The 19,979-nt window shown below is 44.2% G+C and overlaps 1 protein-coding gene across 1 annotated transcript; it reads left to right on the top strand.

Moving 5' to 3' along the window:
- Positions 1 to 383: 383 nt before the first annotated feature.
- On the top strand, positions 384 to 19,221 carry RANGAP1 (Ran GTPase activating protein 1). The gene is made up of 16 exons (XM_069967207.1): positions 384 to 535; positions 3,879 to 3,999; positions 5,054 to 5,181; positions 6,255 to 6,314; positions 6,442 to 6,621; positions 7,349 to 7,483; positions 7,556 to 7,714; positions 7,841 to 7,954; positions 8,453 to 8,552; positions 10,495 to 10,579; positions 13,951 to 14,125; positions 14,728 to 14,844; positions 14,955 to 15,057; positions 15,743 to 15,831; positions 17,385 to 17,506; positions 17,630 to 19,221. Exons 2-16 carry the CDS (start codon positions 3,888 to 3,890, stop codon positions 17,697 to 17,699), a joined length of 1,749 nt encoding a protein of 582 aa, XP_069823308.1. The 5' UTR covers positions 384 to 535; positions 3,879 to 3,887; the 3' UTR covers positions 17,700 to 19,221.
- The last annotated feature ends 758 nt before the right edge of the window (positions 19,222 to 19,979 follow it).

Raw genomic sequence — 19,979 nt, 5'->3', positions numbered from 1 at the left:
TGGTGTATACATATATCTATCCCAAGATAATAAGAAGGGAAATAGTAAAAGATGGTTAAATTAATAAGCAAAATATGTAACTTCTCTAGATGAGGAAGGGGTTAAATGGAACAACAAAGCAATTGGCGTCACTTATTTATTCTCATTAACCCTTTATTTGCTTACTCACACCATAATATTTTTACACATTCTTCTTTCCGGGCGCCGTGAGTCATAATAAGCCGCAATCACAAACGCATCACAGACCGCACGTAACATGGCGAGCGATTGTGCAACAGAAACTTCGCCACTGGACCGCGCCTCCCGCTTCTCGTAGTCTGCGCCCGATGCCTCACGGGAATTGTAGTCTCTCACCCCGAGCCGCAGTAGGAGCTGAGCGCGAGACGGAACTACAATTCCCAACAGCCAATGGGGCCGCAGCCGTTGAAGGCCAATTGCTGTTTCAGATAGAGCGTGAAGGGAGAAACCGGTTCGCCATAAGCAGCGTGTAAGGTGACGGCTTGAAGACCGGCAAACGGTGACCTGTTATATTCCGGTAGGTCCTGTAGCGTCACTTACCGGCTGATAGAGATAAGCGGGGCGGTGTGTAACAGGGGGATTTTGAACCTATAGCGTTTTTTTTGGCGGGACACTGCCCGGCTCGCTGTCACTGGCCTGTCCTCATCAATGGGACATTGCGTTTTGCCGGCAACTAAACGCGCCATGTGTTGTGGGACAATGCGGTATCTGTGACACGGACGGCAGGGCGGCTTCCTTACCACTTTATGATTTACCTTGAATAAAACTTTTTGTTGCCCATAGTAACCAGTCATGACACTAAGAAATCAAATCTGAGCTGTGATTGGTTGATATGGGCAACAACATTTCTTTATAAAATTGTCCCTTGTCACGGATACTGCCTGTTGTCCATAGCAACCAATCACAGCACAGCTTTTATTCTATCAGAGCAGTTAAAAAAATAAAAGCTGAGCTGTGATTGGTCGCTTTCTCTTAGCTTACGTAGCTACATTCTAAGCTCATATTGGTCCCATCAAATGGCCGATCGGGGAGAGAAGTGCCCAGTCAGGTGCTTCACCTACCGATATCTAGAGATTAGTTGGAGAAGTTTTTGTCATCAAAAGTTTCTATAAATGACAGTAACACTTTATAAACTGGAGTCGTGTTAGGCAGATCTGTCAGAGTGTTCAGGTTCAGCAACACTTTGATTTCCAGCTGCTGCAGAAGGTGGATGCCGCCCTAGGGAGTCCTGGAAAACATGGATACAGCCAGTGCGCCAACAGTGTGTCCGGTCTGCACTATACCTGAGGATACACATGTATTCCGTCATATCCTCGCTCCTTTCTGAGCTGATCCGTGAACTTTCGGGAAGAATAATGGGAATGGGCCCATAAATTTTATATTCAACACACATGGATGCAACACCCATTAACCCCATCTATGATCATGATGATTTATTATTTATTTATAAAGTGTCCTTAAACGGGTACTCCGGGTGGAGGTTATTTTTAGTGTATAGCCAGGGAAGGGGTGAAAATAGAGGCCGCTGGTCACTTACCTCCCTGGTTCCAGCGTTGGGTCCCAGATCGTGCTGCCCCATTCTCTCGTCTGGCAGCTCAGCCATTTAGCAGTCGAAGCGGAGTCCTGCCTCGACTGCTGAATAGCTGAGCTGCATTGATAACCATCTTAAAGTGACTGTACCACCAGGCCCAGGCTGAAGCACTGGAGGCGGGCCGACCCACCCCCAGTGGGAAGAAATCCCAGCCCCTCCATGATGTGACTCCATTAGAATCAATGGAACCCTATTATGGAGGGGCTGGGGTTTCCTCCCACTAAGGGGGGGTCGGCCCGCCTCCAGTGCTTCAGCCTGGGCCTGGTGGTACAGTCCCTTTAAAGGGGTTATCCAGCGCTACAAAAACATGGCCACCTTATTTCAGAGACAACACGACTCTTGTCTCCAGTTCAGGTGCAGTTTGCAATTAAGCTCCATTCACTTCAATGGAACTGAGCAGCAAAACCCCGCCCATGTTGGAGCCAAGAATGGAGCTGTCTCTGGAAGAAAGTGGCCATGTTTTTGTAGCGCTGGATAACCCCTTTAAGCCACAGCTCAGACCAGGAAGCGGTGGCCGGACGGGAGAACGGGGCGGTGCGATCTGGGACCCGGTGCCGGAAACGGGGAGGTAAGTGACTGGCGGCTTCTATTTCCACCCCTTCCCCAGCCATACAATAAAAATAACCCCCGCCCGGAGTACCCCTTTAATTCCAGAGCGCTATACAAGTGGGTAAAACACAGGAACATTACAAGATCAAAAACACATTACATGTAAGCAAATGGCAGACTGATACATGGGGAATAGGACCCTGCCCGCGAGGGCTTACAATCTATAAGGTAATGGGAGAGAAACAGGAGGTAACGTGCAGCCAGTCAAGTGTGATGCAGAGTTATTGTATGTTGTAGCCTAGTTTGAAATGATGGGTTTTCAGGTTACTGAAGGACTTGGTGATGACTATAACCCAGATACATACATAATACCTTTTGATTCGACTATAATTGTCCCTAAGTATAGATATGCAGCGAGGACGTATATGGACGTGCGGTGACAATATCAATTATACCATCAATACCTGAAACAATGTAATTGTCCTAATGACTGTAACCCAGATGTATCACATAATACCAGTAATGATGCAGCGACTACATACATAATAATGACCTCTGTATGCGGCATCATCTACCGCAGTGATTCAGGTGGCAAGATGTGAGATATTAAGGGACATTTTACACACACAGATTATTTGTCAGATTTGTAAAGCCAAAGCCAGGAATGGATTTGAAAAGAGGAGAAATCTCAGTCTTCCCTTTATGACCTGTTCTCGGTTTATAGTCTCTTCCTGGCTTTGGCTTCACAAATCTGTCAGATATCTGTGTGTGTGAAAGGACCCGAAAGGGAACCAATCAGCACAACTCTGGCGATATGACTCCCAGCTGCACCCTATAGATCTACGGTGCAGCTCCCCTAGCATACCAGCCGCGGCTGCTGGATTGTTTTTACATGGGGGGAAAACGTGTTTTATTGTGAGGTCGGGAGATCTGCGGCAACTAATCATTTGGGCGGAGAGCTGCCAGTGACTAGTCACAGCGCTCTTCCTTCCAGCATGCTTTGCTGATTATTGACAGTCGGAGAGTCCTGTAGACTAGTCACTGATGGCTCTCCACCCAGATGACTAGTTGCCGCTCCTCTTCCGGCCTCACACCCCGCAATAAAACATGTTTTCCCCAATGTAAAGATAATCCAGCAGACGCGGCTGGTATGCAAGGGGAGATGCGCTGTAGGTTTATAGGGTTCTGCTGGGAGCTATATCCGCACAATCATGCGGTTTGATTCCCTTTAAGGGCCCTTTCACAGTATGGGGCATGTCAATTCTTTGGGGAGCTGGCGGAATGGGCGTGAGACGTCTTATTGTATCAGTGGGACAGGTGGAACCTGTGATAAGTCATAGGTGATAATCTGTCTATATAGGGAAGATGTAGAATACAGAGCGCTGTTTAGGACGGCTCACTGAGTTTTTTCCTTGGTGACCTCCCTGCTGTGGTCTGATAACGGGTGTATATGTATCAATATGATGCTGGGAGCAGGGAAAGTGTCCACTACAGGGTTTCCCTGTCCTTAGGATCCGTGGAATATGGGACATGGGACTAAGCCCTTACAAATCCCTGAACCAAAGTGGTGAAAAAAACAAAGGTCTGGGGTCCTTCTGTGGGAAAACAAAGCAAAGGGTGTAGCACCCATACATTAGTGATGTGTAATAAGGTAGGGTGTGCTGGGTTATCAGATTTCTTTTCTTCTGGATTCTTATATCATTTGTTTTCCGTTTCTCAGCAATAGAAGATGGCATCTGAAGACATTTCACAGTTGGCTGATTCCCTGGCGAAGACCAAGGTGGGCGGAGGAGAACTGAGCTTTAAAGGCAGATCTCTGAAGCTGAACACAGCACAGGATGGTAAGCATTGACGTATCAGCAGAGCTGGTTGGGTTCGTAATGTGTTTTGTGCCTCCAAGGCACAGATGTGTGCAAAAACTGAAAATCTGCTACTGGTGTGTCTGTTCCATGATCAGCATGAACCCCATTCCCTTGCCTGGACTCTTTGTGGTCACCCAGTGACTACATTGAAGTTATTATCCTTATCAGAAAGCTAGACTGCTGACGATGCGTCAGCACCTCTTTATGTCTTGACCTAGCATTTCCTCCATTATATCTGGTATTTCTGACTTTTGGCTTTCTGGACTTTGACTACTCTCTCGGATCTCGTTTTTGTACTGCACCGACCTCCTGTTATTGACTTGGATTTATTGTGTTTTGTTTGTAGGCAGGGACAGCGGGATGGGTGCCAATGTTAGGGCTGCACTTGTCCTTTTGTCTTGCTGGTCCCATATATCCTGACAGTATGTGCATCCATAGCTGTCTGCAGTTGCACGGACCCATTCATAGCGGAATGGTAATCCCCAGTATGAATGGGAAATAAATGGGTCTGTAAAGTACAGATGTCTGAATGTACCTTGAAGTTTTTTAATGAACATGTACAGGTTTTCCATTTCCCCTTCATGAGACTATTCCTCGTTTTGGTAAATGGTATGTTAGGTAAATTTGTTCACAAGAAACTATCAGGATCAGCGTGTGTAGTAGCTACGATACATAAACTCAGCAAAAACATCACCATGGTCACCTCGAGATTAAGCCCTCACGTTTTTTGGACTATTTTGGTACCCTTACTTATGACCTATGACTCTTGGCAGTCATGTGTAAAGGTACAACTAACACCAGAAATGCGTTAGCTTAATCCCCAGGTAACACTGGTGATGTGTTTGCTGATTTTATACGTTGTGGAATAAAGAAGAATTTTGGCTACTGCATATACACGGATGTGTATGTGTGATTGGAGTGCAGGATCATCTGCCTAGGAGCGGCGAGCACACTTTCTGAGCTTCCTGTTTTCCTTCTTCTTCATCTCTTCAGTTTCTGTTATATTTAGCGTCTTTTATTTTTCCATTTGCAGCGGAGGAAGTCGTGCAAGAAATTGATGGGTTCGAAGGACTTCAAGCTTTGCGTCTTGAAGGCAACACTGTGGGAGTTGAAGCAGCTAAAGCCATAGCCAAGTCATTGGAGACAAAGTCTGACCTCAAGGTGAGATTGTGCTTCCACCAACTTTCCTGGCAGAATAAGGTCGTGGTACTAGATGCGGAGAACCCCTTTAAATGTAATGCTGTATGTGATGGCAGGATAGAATAGAAAGAGAGATTTAGGTTAGGGTTTATTTCAGCTATTTAGTTATAGATGTAGGAAAGCAAAACATTGAGTTGTGTACAATCTTGTGGACTGCAGCTGTCACTCATAAGCAGTCTTTAATGCTAAAAAAAATTGCACTGTAGCCCAATCCTTAGGGCCCTATTCCACCAGACGATAATCGTTAACGATCTCAAACGACCGCTATTGCGAAAGACCTGAAAAGTTCACTCATTTCCATGGAACGATAATCGTTACTTATGATCGCATTTGCAATCGTTTTTTCTTCGCTATCTCGTTTGTATCTACTGCGAACGACCGAACGATGTCTTATTCAATGCAAACGATTTGCGAACAAGCAACGATAAAAATAGGTCCAGGTCTTAAAAAGCGATCAACGATTTCTTGTTTGGTCGTTAATCGTTAACTGCATTTCAACCGAACGATTAGTGTTTAGATTCGAACGATTTAACGATAATCAGAACGATAATCGTCCGGTGGAATAGGGCCCTTAGGCCGCATGCACATAATGGCGGGTAATTCTGGTGCTCAGCTTCACAGTCCCTACCTTCTGGGATTTACAGAACTTGCATGTAGCCTAAAAGTGTTCTTTTGGCCTCCATTGGGTCAATAAAAGAGATGAGCGAACCGGGTTCGGGTTCGAGTCCATCCGAACCCGATCGTTCGCCATTTGATTAGCGGTGGCTGCTGAACTTTGATAAAGCTCTAAGGTTGTCTGGAAAACGTGGATACAGCCAATGACTATATCCATGATTTCCACATAGCCTTAGGGCTTTATCCAACTTCAGCAGCCACCGCTAATCAAATGCCGAAAGTTCGGGTTCGGGTGGACTCGAGCATGCTCCAGGTTCGCTCATCTCTAGTCAATATATGTTGGTATGAAAGTGTTTGCTTTGTAAGAAAGTAAAGTATAAAGTTTTTATTTGGTATCTGATGGCTTATTTTTCTTCCAGAGATGTCATTGGAGTGATATGTTCACTGGGAGATTGAGATCTGAAATCCCTTCAGCACTGGTAAGTATAATCTATGGCCACCAAGATTATCACAGTGGAAAGTGTTTGGGAGTTTAGAATATCATGATTCTAACATTTTATGGAATGTGTATGTGAGTGTGTGTATTTATAGCTTATTTTCTTACAGATTTCTTTAGGTGAAGCGTTGATAACGGCTGGGGCACAGCTGACAGAACTTGACTTGAGTGACAATGCCTTTGGACCGGATGGAGTGCGGGGATTTGAGGCCCTGCTGAAAAGTCCCTCTTGCTACACACTTCAAGAACTGAGACTGAACAACTGTGGCATGGGAATTGGTGGAGGAAAGGTACTTTAAGCCCAGTTTTATAGTGGAACATGATCGTAAACAGTTAGGGTATATCAAATACCCAGCACATATATCAATATTCATTATTGGTGTAATATAGTTAATGAAGCAGTTCACAAAAAATTATTATTGCCCCCCCCCCCCCTCCCGATAGGCACTGGCACATATACTCAACGCAGCTGATCGGTGTCCTGCGGCGCCGTTCAAATCCGGCACAGCAGTGACTCCTCTTCTTCTCTGTCTTGTAATTGAACAGCGGAAGTCACGCGCTTCATAGAGAATGCATTGAAGCGAGTGACTTTCGGCGTAAAATCACAAGAGACAGAAGAGGAGTCACAGCAGAGGCGGGTGTCAGCACGCGCCGGATTTGAACGCCTCTGCGGGACACCAATCAGCAGCAGTGAGTATACATGCCATCGCCTACCGGAGGGGCCAATAATTTTTCGTGAATTGCTTCTTTAATATAATGGTCACAGTTATCAAAAACAAGGAAAAACAACAAAACTTTCAACTATGTTCACATTTCAGTATTAGCCCAAGGCAGGAACCTACTGGGTTGCAGAAATAGCAGCTGATGGCTGGTGTCTTGTAATACAATGTGTTTCCCAGCAGAGGTTTTATTGTTTGTAATGTAATAAACATAATAGTGGGCAGATCCCTTGTAAGGTTTTGTGTAAAATGAATATATGATGTACTTATATATCTATCTTGCCGTTGCTTTCCGCAGATTCTGGCTGCGGCACTTATCGAGTGCCACAAAAAATCCAGTTCTCTTGGCAAACCCCTGTCTCTCAAAATATTTGTTGCTGGAAGAAACCGCTTGGAAAATGATGGCGCCACTGCTTTGGCAGAGGCATTTCGGGTATGTGGCCTTTGCATCATTTGTAATGGTTTCGGGCTACTTCTTCATTAAATGTGTTGTTTTTGTCCCTAGTTAATCGGCACCTTGGAGGAAGTCCACATGCCCCAGAATGGAATAAACCATGCTGGCATCACCGCATTGGCTGAAGCCTTTAAAGTGAATCCACTCCTGAAAGTTCTTAATCTGAACGACAATACATTCACTGATAAAGGCGGCATTGCAATGGCAGAGGTAATATTTCATTGCACTTAGGTATCACCGCTTTTATAAAATTAGTAATTTATACATGTTAAATTGATTTTGTTTTTCATTTACTATTAAATTTGAGTTGTGTTGGAAATGTATCTTTCCTTGTAGGCGCTAAAAACTTTAAGGCAAGTGGAGCAGATCAATTTCGGAGATTGCTTGGTGCGTTCAAAAGGAGCACTGGCCATTGCTTCTGCCCTGAAAGAGGGGCTACATAAAATAAAGGTATGTACTGTGTCTGTTGTATTTGGTAGAAGCCCAGTAGAAATAATCTAGTAATTAGTTTTAAGGAAATAATCTTAATTTCAGCAAGTTTTCATGACCGTTTATTATGTCTCCTGTCCTCCCAAGACACATGAACATTTATATGTTCTCTGTGAGGGAGGGGTAAGCCACAGTGAGTGCTGGCTTATTTCTCAGAGATCGAAAGGGGTTAGGCAGTGAAGATCAATCATGCCTGCCCCTATCTTCACGGTATCATTGGTCACTGGAGTATTGGAAGACCCCCCCCCCCATCCCCTTTTATAATGATGGCTGAACCTGACCAACATCAGTCTAAAGTGTATAGTTTTTGTAGAAAATGTTTAGCAAAAAGATGTTAGAAAAATAACAAGTAGTAAGAATGCTGATAGGCTGTCCATGAATTTATGATTTTGGTTTACTTAGTTTTGCCTTTCTGCTAAATAACTTTCTTTTTTTTTTTTTTTTTTGTTTCCTTGATAGGAAATTAACCTTTCCTTTTGTGAAATAAAGAGAGATGCAGCTATTAGTTTGGCCGAAGCTGTAGAGGATAAATCTGAGCTTGAGAAATTAGATTTAAATGGTAAGTCTCCATTAGTTTATATTAAATATATATATATATATTCAAAGGACAACTGAACTGAAGCTCCGGTTTGTGTCTTCATTTTTTTTCTTCACTTCCTGGTATGGGCTTTCCCATGATGCACTTTGTCTCAGTGATGTCTGACTTTGAAGAACTGTTAGATGGCTTACAGCTTGCTGAGCAACCTGAGTCATCTGATAGAGAGAGGATGGCCTTACAGGGCTTAGACCCGCCTCCCTCTTGATGATGTCATTGTCACATAATGGCTGCCACAAAACAGCCTGGGGTCAACAGTCATTAGGTAACAATAAGTTTACTTCACTTCCTGGTGGGAGGTTGAGGGGGGGGGGGGGGAGACAAGGAAGAGGGGCAGATAGGTCATTGAAGCATTTCACAAAGTTATATAACTTTTGTAATGTGTTTCAATTACTGGGAAAAAGATTTTCACCAGAATATGCCTTGGCTTTGGTTATCTCACACACATTCTTGTTGTTGGCTGCACATCATCTCGAGAGATTCACCACTGACAATAAGGAAAAGGTACAGACAATTACTGTTCTTACTGAAATACACACTTCATACACTGAGTGCCTTGCCTTGTAGTGACTGCTGCACTGTTGGTCAGTAGGTTGTACACATAGGTTTAGGCTAATTATAAATTCTTCCCTTTTTCTGCAAACCTTTTTCATGAAGGCATAGGTGTTATCCATTTGATATCCAGTGACCAGTAAACTCTAGTGGGGGTTATTACCATTTGAAAAAAAGGATTCTGCAGGTTGAAACCCAACCAATCTGATTTTTCTGACCAGCTTAACATATTACATAGAAGGTGAAGATACTGTCTTTCTCAAGGCAACTAATATGACTAATTTCAAAAGTTAAAAAAAGCCTTCATCTTAAATAGAAAACAAAACTAGATAAGGGAAGTATGCACACTTGCTTAACTTTTAATTCTGATTGAAAGAGACTGTCAGTAGGTTTATGCTAAGGGCCCTATTCCACAGTAACGATAATCGTCCGGATCGGCCCCATTTGGCCCGATTCGGCCGATTATCGTTCGGTGAAATAGAGACAACGATCAGCCAATGATGGTGTCATCGGCTGATCGTTCATTAAGGGCCAGACCTAAAATCATCGTCCCCCCACCGTGCATCGCTACGGTTGAATAGTGGTGCGTGGTACGACGGAGTGCTCAGCCAATCACAGGCCGGGACCACCGCGGCCTGTGATTGGCTGAGTGTGGCCTGTCAGCTGACCGGCCATTCTGAAGATAGAGCGCGGGGGACCCGGGGATGAAGACAGCGCGGAGAAGAAGCCTGGACAGGTAATGTATGCTGCAAGGACATCGGTAACGATGTCCCTGCAGCCCTCGCTCAACGATCATCGGGCCGTGGAATAGGCCCAGTAAACGAGCGGTGATCTACCAGATCTCCGCTCGTTTACATCGTTGATCGGGCCCTGCTCGACCCGTGGAATAGGACCCTTAAGGTAGTATAAACTTGTGACAGAGAAGCTGAACAGAATGATGTAGCACATTTTTTTTGTGCAGCTGATCCATCCAGCTGATATCCTCCTCAATAACAAGGACTCTGAGCCCCACACACTAGACCTCTTCATTATGTGTGTGTGCTTAGTAGTCCTCTATATTCATGAGTACCAGCTCCCTCTGCCCACTGACTTCTGTAGTTGCCTATATACTGTGTATAGACAGACAACTGCCAATCAGAAGCAGGGGGTGGATGGATATGCATTATCCCTCATTATCTGGAGGGTGGCTGAAGAGAATGATGTAAGTATTAATACACCGATTTGTATACACATATTTTCTTTTAAGCTAAGTATTTAAATGGAAAGAAATAAAATCAGAATTGTACTACGATAATTTTATTTGTGCATGGTTTCACTATGTGAGTGCTTTCAACGTGGTGTGCTTGTTTTGCAGGGAATAACCTGGGTGAAGAGGGTTGTGACCATGTTCAGGAAATTTTGGATGGCTATAACATGAGTTCAGTGCTGGCAACCCTGAGGTATGGTATATCCTGTACTTTCCTGTACTGATACTGGAGGTTTAGGTGGGATCAACATAGTGTGAAGAAACATTATAGAAGGTCCATAGACACTGAGTGGTTATTCCGATTTTTCACCCTTGTGTTATCTGAAAGTGGTTTTCTAGGCAATATACAGGATTTACTCTTATTTACTACGATGGAAACATAGTTCCAGTAACCATGAACCACCACTACAGTGAGTGGCTTCTGGCCTGTTTATTGTGTATGTATCAGGCCACAGCTCTCCTGAGTAGCGAGTGTGTGTGTCTGGGTGCTGGACGCCTGTTGATCAAAAAAAGATGAAGCTCATCTACAGCAACATTGCAGGTGTGTACAGGTGTTTAATAATAGTTAAGTCAACAGGAACAATCCTCAATAAATCCTCAGTGGGTCTGACACCAAACTGATTTGCTGTGGATTTATAATTTGCACCGCAGTTCAATTTCTACGCAGATTTCCAATGATTTTTGGGTTTGGGCCTTAAAAATTCAACATGCCTGATCCCCTTGACCTCAGTGGACACACAGGATAGTGGTCGGGTCCCCTCCATCTTTACACGTTTGTGTATATCCACTGTCGGTGAAAGATTTTTTCTCGTGCGTCTTATTGGGGGACACAGCACATGGTATCTGTGTCCCCCAATGAAGACTACGAGAAAGAGATTTTACGGTGAGTAAAAAATCCTCTTTTCTCGTGCGTCTTATTGGGGGACACAGATACCATGTGCTGTGTCCCCCAATGAAGACTACGAGAAAGAGATTTTACGGTGAGTAAAAAATCCTCTTGTTCAGCTTTATCTGTTTTTCATAAGTGAATGTCAGGCAATTGTTAATACTAGTTGTAAAGCAAGATTTACCTGTTTTATGGCCTCATAATAACACCATGTTAGATGAGATTGACAAGGGCTCCTATGTGCTGTTTTATTTGTTCCTGCCTAAACAAAAGCTGTGGTTTCATAATAGGCTTACTAGATTATTTGTTACCACATGTCTGTTTTACTAAAGCCTTACCCTTACAATAACAATTCTAAAGCGCATTTCATAGCGCACTGCCTTATTCCATTCCTCCTGGAAATGTATGAGCACATTGACCTTGTCAGCTGAGGCGGCACATGGGACTCATCTCAGTGACAGGAGCAATGCTAACACCTATTTATACATACAAGAGAAATATATAACCCTGCTCTGTTGTAGTGCTGTTGTGCAGGGCTTTACAGAGCCGGGGGTTGAGTTGCAACTGTAATATGAATGTCTATATGTATTTCGAGCAGAAAACAAAAGTACTTGTGACCAGAGCCTTATGTTCAATGGTAGCCTCTTAAAGTGCTTCTCAAGCTATGAGACCCTTCCAGGTTTTTGGCGAGCTGCATCCAGAAGGGAAGTTTTCACTTCCAAGTTATTTTGCTACGCTGATGTCTGGTTTACCAGTATTCCCAGTTGGTCTTTAAACTGTTCTCTCTGATGCTCTGCAGTGTCCCCTGTTTCATACTGTCTGTGGATCAGACACTAATGACGCCTAGATGAGGCCCTAAGGCAGGGTTGGGGAACCTCCGGCTGCGGCCCGAGGCACCCCTGTGACATGCGCTGCTCTGGAGGAGAAGGAGCCGGCATTCACAGCTTCCTCCTGTGTCTGTGACAGTTACCAGACACAGGAGGACGTTGTGTATGCCGGCTCCTTCTTCTCCAGAGCGACACACGTCTTTTGCGGTTTGCGGCTCTCCTGTCATGTGCGCCGCGGTGGTGAGGCAGGAGCCGGAATACACAGCATCTTCCTGTGTCTGTGCCGGCTCCTTCCCCAGCAGAGCGGCGCACGTCTTGTGACTCCTGCGGGCCGCGCGCGATGACGTCATTTCACCGCGCGCCGCCTGCAGGAGAAGACTGGCACAGAAGAGAGGAGGGAGAAGAGGACCTGGATAGCGTGGGAGCGGAGGAAAGGTGAGTGGGATCTTTATTTTTTTTTTATTTGGGGCAGGCACTGGGGATTAACTAGGCCACCAGGGACATGACTGGGGGGGATGGGGGGGGTTAAGAAGGCCACCAGGGACCTGACTGGGGGGTTAAGAAGGCCACCAGGGACCTGACTGGGGGGTTAAGAAGGCCACCGGGAACCTGACTGGGGGGTTAAGAAGGCCACCAGGGACCTGACTGGGAGGTTAAGAAGTCCACCAGGGACCTGACTGGGAGGTTAAGAAGGCCACCAGGGACCTGACTGGGGGGTTAACTAGGCCACCAGGGACATGACTGAGGGGGTTAAGAAGGCCACCAGGGACATGACTGGGGGGTTAACTAGGCCACCAGGGACATGACTGGGGGGTTAACTAGGCCACCAGGGACATGACTGGGGGGTTAACTAGGCCACCAGGGACATGACTGGGGGGTTAACTAGGCCACCAGGGACATGACTGAGGGGGTTAAGAAGGCCACCAGGGACATGACTGAGGGGCTTAACTAGGCTACCAGGGACATGACTGGGGGGTTAACTAGGCTACCGGGGACATGACTGGGGGGTTAACTAGGCTACCAGGGACATGACTGGGGGGTTAACTAGGCTACCAGGGACATGACGGGGGGCTGACTAGGCTACCAGGGACATGACTGGGGGGTTAACTATGCTACCAGGAACATGACTGGGGGGTTAACTAGGCTACCAGGGACATGACGGGGGGCTGACTAGGCTACCAGGGACATGACTGGGGGGTTATCTAGGCTACCAGGGACATGACTGAGGGGCTAAACTAGGCTACCACGGACATCACAGAGGGGCTTAACTAGGCTACCAGGGACATGACTGGGGGGATTAACTAGGCCTACCAGAGGCATCATTGGGTGTGTGTGTGTGTGGGGGGGTAATTAGGCTACCAGGGACATGACTGGGGGGTTAACTCAGGCTACAGGGTATCACTAAGGATTCACATCAGGTACAAGGGGCATCACAGAGGGTTAACTACAATAGCAGGGGCATTAGGGGAACAATAACTTTGCCTTGCCCCGGGTGCTGCAAACCCACGCTACCCTGCTGTGCACGGTATGCGGCCCTCGAATGATTTTATAAATGCCCGACCGGCCCTCGACATGGAAAAGGTTCCCCACCCCTGCCCTAAGGCCTTGGTATACTAGCTATGGCACGCGTTTTAAGCTTTAGTAAATTACCTACATCCCTGCCAGTGAGAGGGCTTTTAAATCCCCCAACCTATACACAGATACTGAAGTTTTATAATTTTCACTTTTAAAAATATAAATGGATAAAGTTGACTTTCTGCTTACTGAATTCATGTGCATAACAAACTCTCCGCATACTTTTTGTGCCTGTTCACAGTTTAATGTTCTGTGGGTTTTCTTTTTTTTCTTTAGTGATGATGAAGGGGATGAAGATGATGAGGAGGACGATGATGATGACGACGACGAAGATGATGATGAGGAGGAGGAAGATGGCGAGGATGATGAAGATGAGGAGGAGGAAGATGAAGAGGAAGGAGATGAAGAGGAGGAAAATGAGCAAGAAAAGACTAAGAAACTTACTCCTCAGGTAATAATAAAACTTTAGGTTAACTGGGTTAAATTGTGTGTTGCCTAAATGAAATGTGTGACTGAAGTCCAGTAAAGATTGGGAAATACATGAATTATTGTTAGCAGAATTGCTGCAAAACAATATTTTAGTTTGGTGTTTGGACCAGGAACGAAGAATCCCTGTTGGCTGCTTCACTCTGTCTGTGAGGGAATCGCAGCTTCTGAAGCTTCCTGATATTGTATATATTATATACATTATATCATTATAGTATATGGTAAGCACATAAACATCTGGGTAAGCACTCAAAAAAATTCCTGGATAGAAGTTGTAAGTTATGTCTGAACAGAGACAAGGGATTATCTGGCTTACCTGCCTTGCTCCCTGCACTCACTTCCTCTCTGTCATGGCAACATTGGGCAGCTATTGGACATCGTGCCCGATGCTCATGATGTGCACCTGCTTCCTTCTTGCTCCTGTGCCACTGTCACTATTGCAGTGCTCCAGTCCCAGTCGATGGGTTTGGCTAACAATCATTTAATGGTCAACTTTACTGCCAGGTTTTTTAGCTTTTCTTTTCTCTTGGAATCAACATAGATGTATTGTCCTTGTTTCCCTAAAAGGAATCTACGCCCGCCGCCGCTCCTCGACCTCCAGTTGATGCCTCCACTTTCCTCAGTTTTCCTTCTCCTGAAAAGCTCTTAAGGATGGGTCCTCGGCGTTCAGCGATTATAGCTCAGGTATTCTATGCAACGGGATTTATCAGGAATCTGAATATTTAGGCTCCTAACTAAGTGACTTTTGAAATCATTTATTTTAACGCTAAAGTTCTACATCTGTTTTATTTTAGACCGATGTTTCAGACACTGAGAAGGTCGTACAGGCTTTCATCCAAATATCCTCAGTGTATAGAGATGATCAAGAGGTCAAGACAGCAGTGGAAGAAACAGTTGGTAAGACATGATTTTCGTCAGACTAAGCTCTTAAAGTGATACTGTCGTTCTACCATGTCCAGTTCTCAGGACCATTTAGAAGTTTCCATGCTGTACGGTTCATATATTTCTTTCTGGCAAAAAATGCTTTTTATCGTTGGTGGACAGTGTCATCTGGGATGGGCTTCATGGCCGTTGTGCCACTGTCTTTCCGCCTATTTTGGCTCTGTAGTCCCCACCCCCTCCATGACAATATCTGAATAGGCCCCTCCTACTGCAGTGGAGACCATGAATCATCTTCTGTGTTGTAGGTTTGGTCAGCAGTGAGGTTGCCGCATCTTTATCTGCTCTTACCACCCTGGTGCCACAGAAGGTGAATCCCGGCCTTCATTACAATAGGAGTGTCCCATTCCAGTGACATCATGGAGGGGGTGGGGACTATGGCGCCAACATGGGCGTGAAGATGGGGGCACTAAGGCCATGAAGCACTGTCCAGATGACACTGTCCACCAATGATATAAATCATTTTTGGCCAAAAAGAAAACGCACATACAGGTTACATATAAATATGAACTGTGCAGCATGTAAACTTCTACATGGTGCTGAGAACTGTACTTATTAGGATGACGATGAGGGTGACGATATCACTAACTTATTCTTTGCTTTTTTTTTTTTTTTCTTTTAACTTATATCTTTTTCTTTTCAGATGAGTTGATGAAGACGGCTTTTAGCACCACTGCTTTCCAACCAAACATGTTTGTTACTAGTTTGCTAGTTCGGATGGGACTGCTTAAGGTATGACCACCTTCACAATTGGCTCTTGTGGTGTCACATTTCAAGTCATGGGCCGGCTATCCTCTGTTTAATATATGTTAAGTATCTTACACGTAGCTGATGAGCTACGAGTGTTTGCCCTCTGGTTAACTTGTCACTGGCCTTATTAGGGTCCCTTTACACAAAGCGATCTTCGGAAGTCCTCCAATTAGGGAGTATTGCGCTTCTAAGTGATATGTAAATTAGCCTTGAATTTGTCAAAAAGCTTCTCTCCCTAGATCAACTTGCAGTCGCAGCTGATGGCGCAATGTCCGTTTTGCATGGATATGTTCCACGGCTGGCGAGTTCTGTGGACGATACCTATTAAGTCATGAATGGACTTCAACAGTGTGGGAACATATCCACCGCAAACTGATCTTCCACCATCAACAGATAGAAGCTTTGTAATAGGTACCCAAAATAAACCCATAAAGCATTCTCCTGGTCTGCAAAATCCCAATGCCGCTCAGGAAGCCTATCCAGTCTTTACATACAAGCCAGTTATCAGCTGGTGGGAACACTCACTGCCAATAATTGGCCTGTGTTAGGGTCCATTTACACAGATTATCTGCCAAAGATTTAAAGCCAAAGCCAGAAACAGACTATAAACAGAGATCAGGTCATAAAGGAAAGCCTGAGATTTCTCCTCTTTTGAAATCCATTCCTGGTTTTGGCTTCAAATCTTTGGCAGATAATCTGTCAGATAATCTTTCTGTGTAAATGGACTCTAAAGGGACTAGCCATTGGCCGATTGCTTCTTTTGTGCAGCTATAAAAATCTTTGCTATGACTTGCAGTGTGGCCTGCCTTAAACCATTAAGCTGCATTCACACATAGGGTTTTTGAGGCATTTTTCACACTATGTAGCTGTGAATTGTGGTAAACTCTAAACAGGAGATGTGCGGTTATTAACAATGTATTTTAATGGCCACACAAACAATTAAACGTTCGCTCATGCCTTGTAAAGACACTGAGAGTGACCGCCAACCTCTCTCATTGGGGTCATTTATGGCCGTACACGGCAGCATATCGGCTCATGTAAAAGGACCCTTAGTCGGGCTGTGTAAAAGGAACCATAGTATATTCACCAAAAACTTTCTGACCTGTCTGCTTCCAATATATCCATATGTCTACATATGCCAGAAGCCAGTCCTTTTACCGATTTACTCCTCTGTGGGAGCATAGGTTGTGCAAAAATTACTTTTTCCTAATTTAATTTTCTTTTTGGAAGTGTTTTGTGTGTCTTCAGAGAGTTATGATTTCAACAGTCTGTTCACTGAGTCATTCAAGACGCCTTTGCACTGTATAATGGGTGTGATCCTTTATGTGTGGAGAAAGTGGCAGGTATAATGAGATGTCAGGCCTAGCTGCATCCTCCCTGTATCAGTAACATGAACATATTTGTAAAAAAGAAAGGTGAGGGCTCAGTCTATGTTCATCTCATGTTTGAGCACTAGTTTTGGCACATATGCAGAATATATTGCTATTAGTTGGGGTTTTAGCTGCTTACATTCATGTGTTGCTTATCTTCTGCAGAGCGAGGAGAAGATTAAAGCCATCCCACACTTGTATGGACCATTAATGTCTTTAAATCACATTGTGGAGCAGGATTATTTTCAGAAGTCTCTCATTCCTGTTCTGTTGGCTTTTATTTCTAAGTAAGTATGGAAGGCTTAATGGTAGCTCACATTGCTTTTCTATTAAGCTGCCGTGTCTCCTGAGTTTATTATCCGAAAATGTAATTTATTTATTTTTTTCCCCCCTTTTCTCTCCATTTGTAGGCCAAACCGTGTACTAGAATCACAGCCTCAAGCCCGACACATTCTCATGCAAACTCTTCACAAGTTGTAACCTTTCCAGCACGATTGGACTGTGACGGTTCAAGTCTCAAATGTCTGACCGTCAGGAGGGAAATAATAACACAAACTTCACTAAGAGACTTCAGACCATGCTGAGGGTCAAATGCCTTTTTTTGTTCCTTGCCCACGGCCCCTTTTCCAGTCTCTTTGTTTACACACAATGAGGGTCTCTGCTCTGACTCTCCTTACTGAATGACCCAGTTACCTTGGTCTGAATCTCAGGAAACAATGTCTAAAACTGGACAGTTATTAAATGTCTTTGATGCCGCATATAACCCCCCCCCCCAAACATTGTATGGTTTGTCCACTCCATTGCAGTGATTACTATGAAGCTCTTATCCGAATGTTGCTATTTGGCTATCGATCGGTTTTCATTTGGAATTTTGATCCATAACTAATTGTCTTAAAGATGCAAGTGGCAAGTCCATTGAGTTGCTGGTGTGTTTTAAGAAAGCGGATGTGCTGCCTCAACAGAGTAAAGGGGGAAACTATAACTATGTTGTACAGCAGGGGTGTAAAACACACGGCTTTGCAGCTAATGCAAAACTACAATTCCCATCATGCTTGGACAGCCATAGCTTTGGTTGTCCCAGCATGATGCATATGACACTAGTGTTGTATTGGGATTTCATTTGTGTATCTAAAACCAATGCCTGCATATATAGACAGCGGCGGAGCCCTTGATCTCAGTGATGGATGCAGGTTTATGTAAATACATTGTTTTTGTTCATGTTACAGTCTTCTTACTCTTGTGAAGCAAAAACCTTTTTAACATTTATCTGCTTTTGACCATGTGATGTGTAGCAATGATCCTACAATGTCTTTTTGGTAGTGTGTTACTGAGTATGATGTGGATCAATGTATTTTTTTTTATTTTTTTAACTTAAGCCACATCATGAGGTTTCGTACTAACACATAATGTAATATAGGAGGTATATTCTTCAGAAGTCAGGGTTGATGTTAAAAGATGGCGGCAAAATAAGCTCTAGAAAGAAAAAACTAAAAAAAAAAAAAACGTTGCTACTCATGACTTGGCCCATTACCTTCCCAGGCGTTCCTTTTAGAGGTAAGTGAACTACATTAAGTTGGGGTTTGCATCCATCTTCTCCAGCTGCAGGAATCACATGCTGATGCCCATTGGGCTGATGCAAACCTGAACTTACTGTAAGTTTACTCATCATTTTTTTTTCTTTTTTGGCTAATCCTAGCGATCTGGCTGATTGTAGACAGGGACAGGATCCCAGAGTGTTCTAGCTTACATATTATGTGACTTATTTATATGTAGTAGACAAGTCACCAAGTGATCGCATTGTTAGAAAAGTGAAGCTTGAGATGTCCGATCATAAGTGAGGTTGGACCCCAGCAGTCACATAGGACAGGGCCTCTGACTCCAAAATTGTGTAGGTTGTTTCTACAAGACAAACTTATGGAAATGACTGGTACCTATATAATTTGACTCGCACTTAACAGTAAAGTATTAATCTGGTCTGTTTAAATAAACTGATTGCAGAGCATTTTGTTTTCATTGACGTGAACAAAAAAATGTTTCTCATATGTGTCATTGGGAATATGATCCAGGATATGTCACACTAGACGCAAAAAGCAGCAGGAGAAATATCCGAGAACTGAGCTAACCGGCTTTTTTAGCTTAGTGTTAGTAGTTGATTCTGCAAGATAAAGTTAAAGGACAGGGCGTTTTTTTTTGTTTTTTTTAAGTGCTGGGGAGGCTGAAAGAATTGAAGAGGAACTCCACATAAGGAAAATTTGTTTTCTATTAAAAGTACATTAAAAGTTATATAGATCTGTCTATACAATGTTACCATATCTGTGCGGTTCTGCCACACTGGTAGCTGATAGAAATCCAGGAAGTGAAGAAAAATGGCCCCTGTGCCAATTCACATTGTCTCCTGCTCCCACTGCTCTCTCCCCTTAGGAGACAAATCTTCCATGCCTCTGTCTCACATTGTGTGTGTTTGCTGAGGACAGGCTGATGATGCAGACAGGGGGCAGGGCGTAATGTTACAGGAGGCTTGGCTGGATCCCTCAATCCGCTGAGTGATTCAACATCTTTGACCAGCCAGAAGCAGGTGCTGCAAGCACTGTAGACTGTGATGAACAGCTGAGGGAAAGCATTGCATTCTGGGAACTGTTCAACCAGGAAGTACAGAAACACAATACAGAACAAAACCCCCCAAAACAAATAGATTTTTGGTAGTTTCAAAACTTTTTTCAGCCAAAGCCAGGAACAGAGAACGGGTCATAAAGGAAAAAG

This window comes from Dendropsophus ebraccatus, chromosome 4, assembly GCF_027789765.1.
Source record: "Dendropsophus ebraccatus isolate aDenEbr1 chromosome 4, aDenEbr1.pat, whole genome shotgun sequence".
In the NCBI taxonomy this organism is placed as follows: domain Eukaryota; kingdom Metazoa; phylum Chordata; class Amphibia; order Anura; family Hylidae; genus Dendropsophus; species Dendropsophus ebraccatus.
Note: the sequence above shows the minus strand (reverse complement) of the source record. Positions and strands in the feature narration are given on the sequence as shown.

Coding starts and splice junctions, on each gene's coding strand:
- RANGAP1 (XM_069967207.1), top strand. CDS start 3,888: ATGGCATCTGAAGACATTTCACAGTTGGCTGATTCCCTGGCGAAGACC. Junction 6,622..7,348: donor TGGGAATTGGTGGAGGAAAG/GTACTTTAAGCC, acceptor TGCTTTCCGCAG/ATTCTGGCTGCGGCACTTAT. Junction 15,058..15,742: donor AGCAGTGGAAGAAACAGTTG/GTAAGACATGAT, acceptor TTTTCTTTTCAG/ATGAGTTGATGAAGACGGCT.